Source organism: Chanodichthys erythropterus, chromosome 18, assembly GCF_024489055.1.
Source record: "Chanodichthys erythropterus isolate Z2021 chromosome 18, ASM2448905v1, whole genome shotgun sequence".
Taxonomy (NCBI): Eukaryota; Metazoa; Chordata; class Actinopteri; order Cypriniformes; family Xenocyprididae; genus Chanodichthys; species Chanodichthys erythropterus.
In genome coordinates this window covers 5434278-5447997 of record NC_090238.1, presented here as the reverse complement: position 1 = coordinate 5447997, position 13720 = coordinate 5434278, and the positions used below count along the sequence as shown (strand labels likewise).

General features: G+C 35.1%; 1 protein-coding gene across 4 annotated transcripts in view; it reads right to left on the bottom strand.

Annotated features, from left to right (window-relative positions):
• Positions 1-13720, bottom strand: part of ralgapa2 (Ral GTPase activating protein catalytic subunit alpha 2) — a 212939-nt gene that overhangs the window by 105426 nt on the left and 93793 nt on the right. For all 4 annotated transcript variants that reach the window (XM_067368380.1, XM_067368382.1, XM_067368384.1 and 1 more), the window contains 5 exons: positions 10215-10325; positions 9390-9478; positions 9218-9308; positions 6891-7073; positions 3383-3502 (listed from right to left, as the gene is read on the bottom strand). In XM_067368380.1, coding sequence (XP_067224481.1) covers positions 3383-3502; positions 6891-7073; positions 9218-9308; positions 9390-9478; positions 10215-10325 — 594 coding nt within the window. The remainder of the gene's footprint in view (positions 1-3382; positions 3503-6890; positions 7074-9217; positions 9309-9389; positions 9479-10214; positions 10326-13720) is intronic.

The window sequence follows — 13720 nt, the reverse complement described above, 5'->3', positions numbered from 1 at the left end:
GCTGGGTTCGGCTCCTCAGCGAAAACCTGAAGATGCAACGCAACTGCTGCTCATTATATACCCGCGCTGCGAGGCGAGCAGCTGATGCATATGATTGCATGCCAATGTGCATTGGCTTGTTTTAGTTACACTCGAAGTAGATTGGCCTCTCTAGCGAGATTCCTATTCGTCGGTCTGTCCGACGTACGTCTCCGTTCCCTCCTTCAGGGAACGAGGGTTACCTATGTAACCGAGACGTTACAACCTGAACCAACAGCACCAACTGATTAAAAAAAAACAAAAAAAACTAATAATAATAATAATAATAATCACATATTTGGAAATAACCTGGCATGGTAACAGGCAGCTATATGGATAAATAAAAATAACAAAAAAGTCAGCTTATGATAAAAAAATAATTTAAAAAAATCAATACTGATTTGAAACTTGTGACAAACGCTCACACATTAACCCGATCACTTTATTTAGTGTTCATGTAAACATACGTTCAGATTCATCGAATTAATTTATATTTATTTATTTAAGAAATTCATTAAAAACAGAATAATGCTTCAGCCTTATTCAAAGGCCACAGAAACATGTTCGTTTGTTACGCACTTTGATACATGCCACCCAACGTTTTTGGTTTTCTTCCTATTTATTAAATATAGGCAATTGGTTGATGAAACAGTGGTTGAAATTAAGATACAATTTCTACAAAACGAAATTCACTTTAAAGAAAGGCTTACTATAAAAAAAACTTAATGAAGTGGTCAAACTCCACAAACCACCAACAGAGCATATAAAATACCAAAAATAAAAATCTTTTTTTTTTTTTTAAACATTGCCGAGTAAAACCATAGACAGTAAACACTGCGTTTATAAAACTGTCTCCTTTTTTTCGACCACAACAAACGGGACACTTTTCAGACGCGCATTCCGAGTTCGCCTCAGCGCCAGGCGCAAATCAAACGAGCGCGGAAAAGGTGTTGGGTGACTACGAGGGAGCTTCAGTTGAACAACAGTGAACTGTGGTGAACAGATGAGATGTTGTCAGCCTATGTCGGTATGTCGGTAAAATTAACACGACTGCTCACGACGCACACTCAAGAATTGCATGCGCAAATGCGCCGGCGCGCGCTGCATAATTACTTTATTATATCTTATATAAAGCGCAAAAGAAACTACGAGCAATGACCGTCGTTTTTCTGTTGTAAGTTAAGTCATGAAATTACCACACATGCGATTAAAGCTGCCTCAAAACTGTGCATGTTGTTGACATGGTTTTAAAAGCTATTGTTATCCAATTTGTTGGTCTTAAAACGTCTTAAAAATGCACATATGTACACCAAAGAAACCTAAATTTTCTTGGGGGAGCATGCCCCTGTACCCCCTTAGCAAACTACATTATCTGACCTGGGTAATTACACCCTGTGTATGGTCTGGTCCAGCTTGTATTCTATCTAATGAAATCTGAGGTATACGTGTATGTTTTTTTTTTTTCAAACATCCTCCCCTCTGTTTTTTTTCACAAATCGCACCCTGGATATTATATATATATATATACAGTCATGTTCATATCACTAATAGTATTTGATAAATTACGTAAATTGGGGTGAATGAACTTCTGTAAATGAATACAGAGAATGTTACAGGTATTTTAGCATGGATGTTATTATTGATTAATTTGTTAAAAGAGTGTTCCCCTTGTGTGTCTGAACCAGTCATTGGTCCTACCTGCCCTGTTACAAGAATAAATGATTAAAGTTACTGAGTAAACCTGCCAAGTCTTTTTTTTTTATGCAAGGACAGTTTTCATCTATATAGGTGATTTGACCTAGTCTGCTACAGTGGCATACCAGATTAACAGTGGAGTATACCATTGTACTTTTTGAATTTTCTGTTATTCTTTGTTCATACTATCATATTTGGAAAGGTGGTCCTCGGAATGCTTTTAAACAGTCAATGGTGGGCCATGAGTTGCAAAAGGATGAGAACCCCTGCTTTATAAGTTGTGTACCATTAGGCTAGACTCCCATGTGTTCATACTGAATTTTGAGCTGGCGTTAACACTATTGGATTGGTTTGGCATCACATTGAAATTTTTGTAGATCATATAAGCTGCTTACATGAGATGATAAAGCTCAACATTATGGTATCAGAGTGCTACACTTTGGCAATGTAAAGCCTTTTTACTATGACAATAAAGCTACTTAAACCTGAATTTGTCTGAATCAATCAATCGCTGATTGATTTCTGTTGCAGAGTTTTTCAGACCATGCCTCTGTTCATGGTATTTAACACTCAATTATATATTTTGAAATATAGCCGTGGTCGATATTGAGTCAATACTGATTCAGATTTCTTTTGTGTGATTGATAAAGCTATTACATGTAGCAAGTATGAGTAACAAAACACTTTTTTTGTGTCCAGATTTAACTAATGCAAAAACGTACACTTCAGATCAACATAAAAATGTTAACTTTAACAAAAGTATTTAATAATATCTAAATATATATCCAAATGCAAGTAACTAATTATAAGGGAATCCAAAGTTCACAGCAACTAGGGAACACACAGCCATGTTTACATATACATATATATATATATACATATATATACATATATATACATATACATATATATATATATATATATATATATATATATATATATATATATATATATATATATATATATATATGTAGGACTATACAGTTATCTAGTGGTTAAATGATTGTATTACAAATAATAAATGGTGAATAATTTAGAGATACATATTTAGTCATTTTTTTTAAAATCCCCTTAAATTACAACACGTTAAAGGAAAGAAATACTGTATATAGTTGGTTTAGTTATTATTGAACCAAATTTTAGTAAAACAAGATTTTTTTTTTTTAAATTTGTAAAAAAAAAAAAAATATATATATATATATTGAAGTATGTTTTCATTTTAAAAAAAAACTATTTCAGTCTCTGCTTTAAAATTTCACATTTATTTCAGTGTTAATCTTTAATTTGAAAATGTGAAATTTACAAGCAATTTCTGAGTGAAAACGGTTTCAATGTTAATGCTAGACCAATGTTTTTCAGTGTACCTCATGCAATACTGAAAAGATTCTGAAAATATTTCATTCTAATTACAAATGGAGCATTTCACCCAATAACTGCATGTGATTTTTGCGTTTACCACAGTACCATGGTTGTGCTAATGCCATGTTCCTTTCCACCAATTGCATTTCAAATCTGCTATTTATAAGATTTAATTTTGGCGAAGATGCTGTCTTAGAAGAAAGTCACCTATGAAAGGGTTTAGAAAAATGTTGCCTTTGAGGGATGGAGATAGAGTGAAGTACAGAAGATGAGTTTGGTCTGAGGGAGGTTGAGAGGATGAGTGCAATACCCAGATGGTGAGGCATATTCATGGCATCCTCCAGGAGCTGAGGGCCCTCACAGCAGCCATGAGGCACGAGGAGAGCCGGAGACACTGGGGGACATTGAGGAGGGGCTGCACAATCAGACCCTACACATACACACAACACAACGATGGATGGCAGGGTGGTGGTGGAATCACATTTCACACAAACAGGGAAACCAAACACACTTAAAGACACTGAGGCACAACAACTGATCATGAAAGCATTATCTAATAATCAGTAGCAGACGTCAGGATGATTTAAAGCAGTGGTTCTCCACCCTTTTAACTCCAAGGCACCCCCGTTGTGCAGTACACTATTCAAAGGCACTTCAATGTAAATTCCACTTCAGGATTTAGTTTTAAAATCTTGATGTTTTTCAAGGCTGCCACTTGTCTTATTTTACATAATTTTAACCCTCTGGTGATCTTCGGTAATTTTTAGACCGAAATATTAACTTTCAAAATGTTTCACTTCATCGTAAATGGTACAAAAGTTTTGTAGCACTTCCTATATGAATGCTTATTGTTTATTTTGACCACAGAGGTTTTAACAGCAGAGAGCTAAGTCATCTTTACGTCCCTTGGGAGTTTGCTGAGTTTCCCTCTAGTGGAGCCCCGGGCCTCAGGTTAAGAACCACTGATTTAAAAGAATGTTTTGGGTTAAATACATCTCTCTATTCACAGAGTCTGTGGTATGCTGTCCACTACCACAGAAACCATTTCAAATGGTACCTCAGTTTTTAAAAATAAACTAAATTAATTTACAATAACACACTTACAATGGAAGTCTATGAAAAGTAAATTATATATATACACACACACACACATATATACATATATACATATATATATATATATATATATATATATATATATATATATATATATATATATATATATATATTACATATACAGTACTGTGCAAAAGTCTTAGGCACATCAGTATTTTCACCCCCCAAAAGAGGTTTTAAGCCAGTTATTTATATCTTTTGCTGTAGTGTGTCAGTAGGAAATATCAATTCACATTTCATTTTTATAATCCAGTGAGATTTTTGAATACACAAGGAGTCCGACAACAGCTGGTGCTCCACATGGAGATCTGATGTCACCATCATTGAGTCTGTCTGTGATTACATGAAGAAACAGATGAAACTGAGACAAACCAAGCCGTGTCTCCAAGATGCTTGAAGAATCCTTCCTGCAAAGCTACCTGAAAACCGATGCACAAGTGTACTTGGCATACCTGCAAACTCCAAAGTGGTGAAAAAGGTGACATGTTTGCAAAGTAAATAGTAGTAGGGGGGTGTGGGGGCATCCTCCCCCAGGAGAACATGTTTAAGATTTTAACATGTAAACTAAGTATTCTGGTGCACTCTGACAAGAAAATAAGTGGAAAAAACAACATTTGCTTCAAGTAATAAAAAAAAAAAAAAAAATTCATTGACACCAGGGCTGTGCATTGACACAAATTTCACAATTGGATTTGATTTTGATTCAGAAACTTGCAATTTGATTTCAATTTGATTACCTTCAATTCAATATTGATTCATTTGGGGTCTATCAGGTACAGTACATGGCAAATTTATTCAAAGAAAAAATATCTCTCAACTAATGCTGTAAACTATACAGGAAACTACAGATGGTACATTATATTATTAAAGGTTAAAATTAATTGATTTGTAAGCTACTTAAATATAAATTACACAAATACATTTTTATAATAATGTTATAATACATTTTTTATTAGATAATTATGTTTCTACTTGTTTTTATATAGGCCTAAACATTTAAATGGTGGCTGTCATAAAACAGATTAATACATTCAGTATTGAAGCACATGTTAAGTACAATAAATATGCAATAGCCTAGTCACAGTAAATATATATCAAAATGCTCCTCTTCAAAAAAAAGGTTCATTTTTTTCTAGCTGACTAATGGGTTTTTGGACATTGAACGGCTTTTCTGAGGTAAATGTGATGGTAAAAAATGTGACATTTTTTCAAGCTGTTTTATTATTTTATTTATCATCGATGCCTTTCCACGGTTGAACCAGTAGGTGTGTTTAGATGGAGCATTGTAATCGGTTTAAAAGTCCAATTCGAATGAAAATGCTCCATTACATATTTTTTATAAATTACATATTTTGATTCAAAACAGTAAATTTCGCCGAAAAGCAACTAGTTTGCAGGTATGACCTGGATAAAAAATGTTTTAATGAATTTTTGAAAGCATCCTCACTTTACAGCATTTTTACACAAATGCTTAAAACTCTTTACAGTACTGTATCTTTGCAGGTTGGATTCTTCAAGCATCTTGGAGACACGGCCTCAGTTCTTCTGGATTTAGTTTGTCTTAAGGGGCTCGCACACCGGACCTGAAGCGCAGCGCCGCGACACATCTTTAAAATTCAAACGCATTGTTTTCTATGAGTGTACGCACACCGGTGGCGACATTCGGTGCCTGTCCGTGGCGCCCAGCTACGACTCAGAAAGCAATAGAAAGCAATGCGTTTGAATTTTAAAGACGTCGCGGTGCTGAGCTTCGCGTCTGGTGTGCGAGCCCCTTCAGTTTCATCTGTTTCTTCATGTAATCACAGACAGACTCAATGATGGTGAGATCAGATCTCCGTGTGGAGCACCAGCTGTTGTCAGACTCCTTGTGCACACAAAAATCTCACAGGATTATTAAAATTAATGGCAAAATGAATGTTTGGAAATGTGAACTGATATTTTCTACTGACACACTACAGCAAAAGATATAAATAACTAGCTTAAAACCTTTTTTGGGGGGTGAAAATACTGATGTGCCTAAGGCACACACATATATATATATATATATATATATATATATATATATATATATATATATATATATATATATATATATATATATATTTGATTCAATTACTTGATCAAAGATGTGATTTTGTGCTCAAGAAACATTTCTTAATATTTTTGTGGAAAACGTAAAGCACTTTTTTTTCAGGATATGTTGATGAATAGAGAGTTAAAAAGAACAGCGTTTATTTTAAACAAATCTTTTGTATCAATGTAACAGTCTTTAATGTCAATTTTGACCAATTTAATGTTCTTGCTGAATAAAAGAAATCATTTCTCTTGAAAAAAATCGAACTGAGCTTTCGAAAGGCACTGTATATTTGTAATGTTTATTCTGGTGCTCATAGACTTCCAGTGTTGAAACTATTGTCAGTACAATCAATGACAGAATCCCACAGATGTTGCTGTATTTAGCCCAGACTATTCTTTATATGCCGTACTGCTATCACCTCCTCACATAATAGATACTGACACCACTAATGGGAAACAATAACAAACACATTAAGAACAACACAATTTTTAAACACAGAGGCTGACAGACAGTAAGTCATGTGACAGAACTTGCACTGACATTACAGTGGTACTGTAGGAACACAGATGGGACACCTGAACACATGAGTAGTGTGGCGGGATCAGGGATTGGAGGGTTTTGGTACCTGCCAGTGCTTCAGTGTGGCTGAGCAGGAGGCTCCTCTGGCTCACTGTATCCGCGGTAACACTCATGCTCATGTCATGAGTAGAGGGAGAGTCCGGCTCCTCCTCAACCGCATGCCACGTCAGCAGACCCACTTCAGCATCATTCAGATAGCCATTAGACGTCTCACTGCTCACACTCTCACCTGACAAGTGTGACATTTATATTAGTTATTAGTTAATGCATTCTTTTATTAATGTGTTAATACTGGTAATTATTTATAATAGAAAGTCGTTCCTATTGTTTTTTTCACTATACTGTATACTAAAGCTTTACACTAATATTTTTCAATAGTATTAGAGCTGCATGATTATGGATAAATTAAGAATCACAATTTTTTTTGTTTAAAATAGAGATTGCAGTTCTCCCACGATTCTGAACAGACAAAAACATAATAACATGCAATTTACCAGAGATTCTGACAAAATGTTAATTACTGCAGTCTAGTTAAAAATATTTAATTGATTTTTTTTTTTTTTTTTTTAATGATTTGAATGAATGATTCATTGACTCACTTATATAGACTTCAATTGTTTCATTACTGGATAAATCAGCACTTTTAAACAAATCTCTTGAATGAATGATTCAGTGATTAAATTTTTAACAGTCACTTGTCGCCACCTACTGGTGTAACAATGTAATTGATATGATCGTTATTTGAAACATCAAGATACTTTCAAAAAGCGATTTGCTCTATTTTGATCGCTACTGTATCAGTAGCTATGTTTCCATCCAATGTTGCGAATTTAACTTAACATAAAACATTTGCGAATAAAGCACCGTTCCATCCCATGTGTTCAAGAGAACAAAGGAGTCACTTCTTGGGAAATCGGTGCAAAATTTCTGTAATAAATTTTGTTACGCATGGATGGATTTATTCAGTAAAAGTTAGTTTATGCGCATCAGTGGTGGACAGTAAGAAAAATTTGTTACTGTACTTCAATATATTTTTCAAGTATCTGTATTTTGCTGGAGTATTTTTATTTTGAGGAACATTTCAAAGCATAATATCGTACTTTTTACACAAAAGCAGTGTCCAATTCGTGAACAAACTGATTCTTTTTGATGAACCTGTTAAACTGGTTCGAAAATCAGGCCGAGTGATTCATTTGCTAACAGGACTGATTCGATTGCAGCTGTTTCCACAATTTACTGATTCAATGATCCGTTCAGAGTAAGTCTCTAGTTAACCAAATTTACAAGTCTAACTTAGAATGAGCCAAGAACGCGTTCAAATTAGGGGGCAAAAAGTAAGGATTTTAGGATTATTGTAAATGAAACTCATCTTAAGAAATGTACTTAATACTTGAAACTTTTGTACTTAAATAACTTACTTTTGTACAAGTAAAATTGGAAAGGAGAACTTAAATCTTTTACTGGAGCAATATTAGGGTATCTGTACTGATCTTACGTTGTTTGGGAATGCAATCATGCGAGATGCTTCTTGGAGGCACAACCAATTCATTTTGATGACAGACTTTGGCTCAGGCATTTGATCAGTTGATCAGAACGATCAAACCAACATTTGAGATACTGTGCAATGAAATTGGTCTGCTGGTTAGTCCAGTTAACCAATCACATCCACTGTTGAGGCAAAGTCATGTGAGTTTTTTTGTTACGCATCGAGGGATTTAGTCAGTAAATGTGTTTCCATAGTAGTTTATGTGCATGCCTTCTTATCGGAGAAAAAAAAAATAAAAAAATGTATCCACCTGAAATGTATCCAATTAAGCGCACAAGTTTCTTAAAAAAAAATGTACATGAGCCCAACACTGGTTTCTGTTTCAGTTTCGCTTGACATTTATATAGCTTCTACTTTTATATGGCAACTTTTATTTTTCAATCTTGTTCTGTTCTGAATACAGTTAAACTGAAAGGATTTGTTGTGGAGTGAGGGAAACTAAAATGGCCTATAGCTATGTTCATAATGTTTATAATGTTTGTAAACATTTAGCTTTATTTACCAGTATTTTACATTAATGCAATTATAAAATGTGACTTATACACCATTTTTATACATTTTTTTTCTCTCTCAAAAGCTCTAAATTTAACCATGCAGCAAACTTTTTCCAAATATCTTGAAAAATGACAAGTTTAGTATTAATCGGTCAAAATTCTTACTGTCGGTTAACAGTTAATTAATGACTTAATTATGAGCATCCCTAGTTTTCAGGTATTGAGGTATACAGGTACAAGCAAGCACACAAAAAAGAAAGCAATAAAGATATATATCCTGTTTAAAGAAGAGCAATAGAAGGATGCCATGGGTGATTGTGGGACAGCGCTTACTTTTCTCACGCAGTTTAATTTTCAGGAATGTTTGCGCTCCATCTGCTGGATAATCCAGATCTGCTGGACTGCTGCTCCTCCGGATCAGAATCTGACAATATCCACAAAACCTCAATGAAACTTGCATGTGAAGAATCATTTAATTAATCAATGCCAACGAGATGTTACTGACCGTGGGAGCGTCGCTCTCTCTTTTCCCTGTAGAGCTGCTCTCTGACACAGACGTTCTGCCCGTATCCGCAGACTCATCTCTCTTCTGACCTGCATTTCATTCAGATATTCCACATATTAGAAATCACACTACCTTTGATTTCTAAAAGAGACTAATTCTTAGTTTGTGTTGCACTGGCCAATATGATGACTGTGCGAACAATCAAATGTCTTGTTTATATTTTCACATTATTTGTTTAATGGCATTTTTTGCTAAGAACTAAGAATGAAGGCAGTATCACTGATGTCAATAAAGATACCAATGCAGCCCACCACATATTCATAAAGAACCACTTTTTTTTTTTTTTTTTTTTCACTTCTCATAATAACATGAAAGGTGTTAATAACACAATAAAGCCTCATGATCATCTATAAATCATCAAATCACAAAAGGCTGTGATTTAATGAAATAAGTCTATTGCGCCGTATGTTCCAAAGCGATGCACAGCACTGTGTTCATGTGATTTGTTTTCACAGAAACTAGATAAAGTTACAAGAGGGTTTAACTTTTGCAAGTGAAGAAATTAAGACACAAGTAATGTATTTTACTATAAACAATAAATATTATACTTATTATGAAATATTTATTTTTACATTTACATTTATTTTATAGTGCTGTTGCATTACAATAGTAATATATGTATTATAATAGTAGTATCTTACTACCCTGGAGATATAATAAAGTTTAAAGTCCAGGTACAAGTTAATGCAAAGGTGTTTTACTTTCTGCAAATCCCTTCAGCTGTCAGTATATTAATATGTGTAGTGTGTGTGATTGTGTTGGTACCTGGGAAGGTGTCGTTGATCTGCTGTGTGATGTCAGAGGTGCTACTGCTGCGGGGCAGAGGACTGTCTCCATCCCCCATCTCACATTCTGACAGCTGACACTCCTCCACATCTAGCAGACAAACAGACACACTGTCAGCAATACTTCACCTGATACAATCGCCATGCTTATTAGAGCTGACAAGAGAAAAAAAAAATATATATATTTTGTCCATTCTATTTATATCCATACAAACAGGGACAAAGTGTAATAATTTAAGTTTGCTACAGGCAGTTCTGAGGGCACTAATGGAAATCCTTTCTTTTGTTCTTTTTTTAATGGAAATAAAGTAAAAGAGTTGTATCGAATTATTTGCAGTTTTTCATGTGCTTTGCGAGGAATTCAAACTCATTGGTTGTCTAACACAGTTTGCATGCTTCTGCAAAAACGCTAAAGTTTCTAGATGCTCCACATGCTTAAAGGGTTAGTGTGGCGACCAGAGCGGGTGAGATCCATGAGGGAACGGCGCGAGAGTTAATGAGCTCCACCTGGGAGGCGCACCGGCCTTTAGTCTCTCAACGAGAAGCTCCAGAAGCACGGCTCTCGCCCGCCCTGGTCACAAAAGTTAGTTTACCCAAAAATTCTAATTCTTCAAATTCTAAATTTTAAATCTTGAATCGTACAGTATTTTAATTGAAACAATAGAATGGCTGTAGATATTTTTAATTTTTCTTTCTTACAGTGTTTAATTATAGAATTGTGTTGTTGATGTGTGATGTGATTTCTAAGCAGTGAATGGATGTTACAGTGTCAAAGAAAAATTTCCTCTCTGTGAAAACAGACTGGACAATAAAGTTCAATCAATCAATCAATCAATTAATTACTCACCCTCATGCCATTCCAAAACCGTAAGACTTTAAGATATTAAGATATTTCTGATGAAATCCGTGAGCTATATGGCCTCCAATAGACTACAATTACCACTTTCAAGGCCAGAAAGGTACTAAAGACATTATTAAAATAGTCAACGTGACTGCAGTGGTTCAACCTTAATTTTATGAAGCGATGAGAATACTTTTCATGTGCAAAAAACAAACAAAATTACTGACTTTTATTCAACAATTTCTTCTCTTCCATGTCAATCTCCTACACAGTTGACGCTGTACACACACAGTGCAGCACTTCAAGGTACTAAGTCAGAATGCCAACCCATTATTGGCTGGCTCCGGTACAATGTCAACTGTGTAGGAGATTGACATGGAAGTAAAGAAATTGTTGAATAAAGTCAACGAAAGTGGTAATTGTGTTTCAGTCTATTGGAGGCCAGATAGCTCTTGGATTTCAGAAAACAAATATCATAATTTGTGTTCCGAAGATGAACGAAGGTCTTACAGGTGTGGAGCGACATGAGAGTGAGTAATTAATGACAGAATTGTCATTTTTGGGTGAACTAACACTCTTTAATTGAATCCATGACTAAAGCATGAATGAATTGAGCGAGTGTTTCCATCAGTGCTCTCAGTACTTAATTTGGTAGTCTGGAATTTAAAGAAACAGTGTCCTTATAAAAACATGTATACTGCATTTTTCCTGATGATGCTAAATCTTAAACGAAAGCAGATGACAGCAAGATAGAAAACAGGAAAAGAAAGCTCTGTGATAGAGGAAACAGGAAGTTACCTGAGAGTCTGTGAGAGCAGTGAGAGTTGTGAGAGATACCAGGTAAGAAAGAGCTGACAGTGTGGAGCAGCATGGGCACACTCTTAGTGGCCGGCAAAGCCTCACAAAGATGCACACAGTTGCTGATAGACTGACTTCGCTTAGCTGCCCACAGAAGCAGGGAAAGGGAGCGCAGGGAAGAGAAAGAGACGGACAGACAGAGAGAGAGAGAGACAGGGAAACAAATCAATAGCATTCTACAGCTGTGGTAATAGCCAGACAATTTATTAAAGTTGAAGTGTGTCATTTATGTGCCAATTTTGTCTTTGAACTTCCATTTTTGTGGTAGCTCTGTATATTTCTATTGCATCGCTGTTGAAGAATAATTAGCTGGTGAAGTGGATTTACTTATTGTAGAGTTGATGAAAGTTATCATGAGCATTGTAATGTTTGAAGCGGATGTCATAACAAATGTAAGTAGACCGGGAAGATTTAAAAAAAAAAAAAAGAGTGGATCATTCATAAATCCGTAAGATCATACCTTTATTCTGTGGAAATACAAACCGAAAGACAGAAAAACAATGAGTGCAGCGCTGAAAAGGTGTGCGGCTAAATAAGGTCTATAGGTTGATGAAGAGTTGGTGTATTTTTGTAGGATAAACCCGGTAATGAATTAGCATTTTAGCACTTCTAATTCCATCATCTTAAAGTCAATGTATGATTTTTAAAAATATTTAACTTGTCTTGAAAAAGGTGGTTGCTAACAAGTGTCTAAATGGGTCTACAGAGGTTGTCAGGGACATTAAACGTCATCAGTTGAACTGGGGTGCAAATGGCATCTGAGGACTAATTCTCTCTTTTTCCTCAGTTATTCTGCTTAATTTCCAGATTCAAACATAGGCTTGTTTTTACGTACTAGATCACGTACATGCGCACTCTTCAAAATGGTGCTTTTAATCTCTTGACAAACTAAAAGGCGTAAATGACATTTGTTTATATATTTACAATGAAAGATACAGATTGTACTGAACGTCAGCTTGCTTATTTTGCTCAAGATAAGGATTGTATTAAGCCCACAAGTCATGTACACAAGAAACTATGCTTCTAACCACAGGTCGAGAGCTGTTGTTCCAACCACACAAGTTTGCGATGCTGTTTGCGAATGTTTGTTGGAACTCTGGTTTTGGGAAACACCGACTCGTTGAACTATGCTGATAACAACAGAACTTGCGACCATAGTTGGTTAACAACGCTTTTGGGAAACGCACCCCAGGTAAACTCATTTACTCACTAGTCACTTTCACAGCCTCCTCTTAACTCTAAAGTTAACTCTAACTTTCAGGATAAAAATGTTTTGAAATGAAGGCTGAAAGAGTTGTTGATGCTATAATGGTGGTGATGTTTATGTCATGTTATCATGGTGTAGCTTGTTTAGATCTTATGTTCAGTTTTTTAGTTCTAGGGCCAGTTGTTCAAAAAGTTTAATCTGGATCAGAATGATCTGGATTTGGAAATCCCATGTTTTGCTATCCAGGATCAGGTAATCCATCTTACTTTTGTGCTGGTTTTTCAAAGAAAAATTGGATTGGATCACCGTGATCCAGATACACACTTTTCCAGATTACCAAATCTGGATTTCCAGTGCTCTACGGAGCCCCTAAAGGGACATGTTGATAGAAAGAATATGGGTTTTGAATTATAGATATTTTTGTTGGATATTTACAGCTGTTTGGGGATTGTTTTATGGCACCAAAATCTTTTTTTTTTTTTTTTTTTACTTTAGAGTAGTTTACCGAAAGTCTAAATATGTAGGCTAATGTCTACTTCTAATTTATTACTTTAACAGTTAAACTAATCAGGAGCAAAAT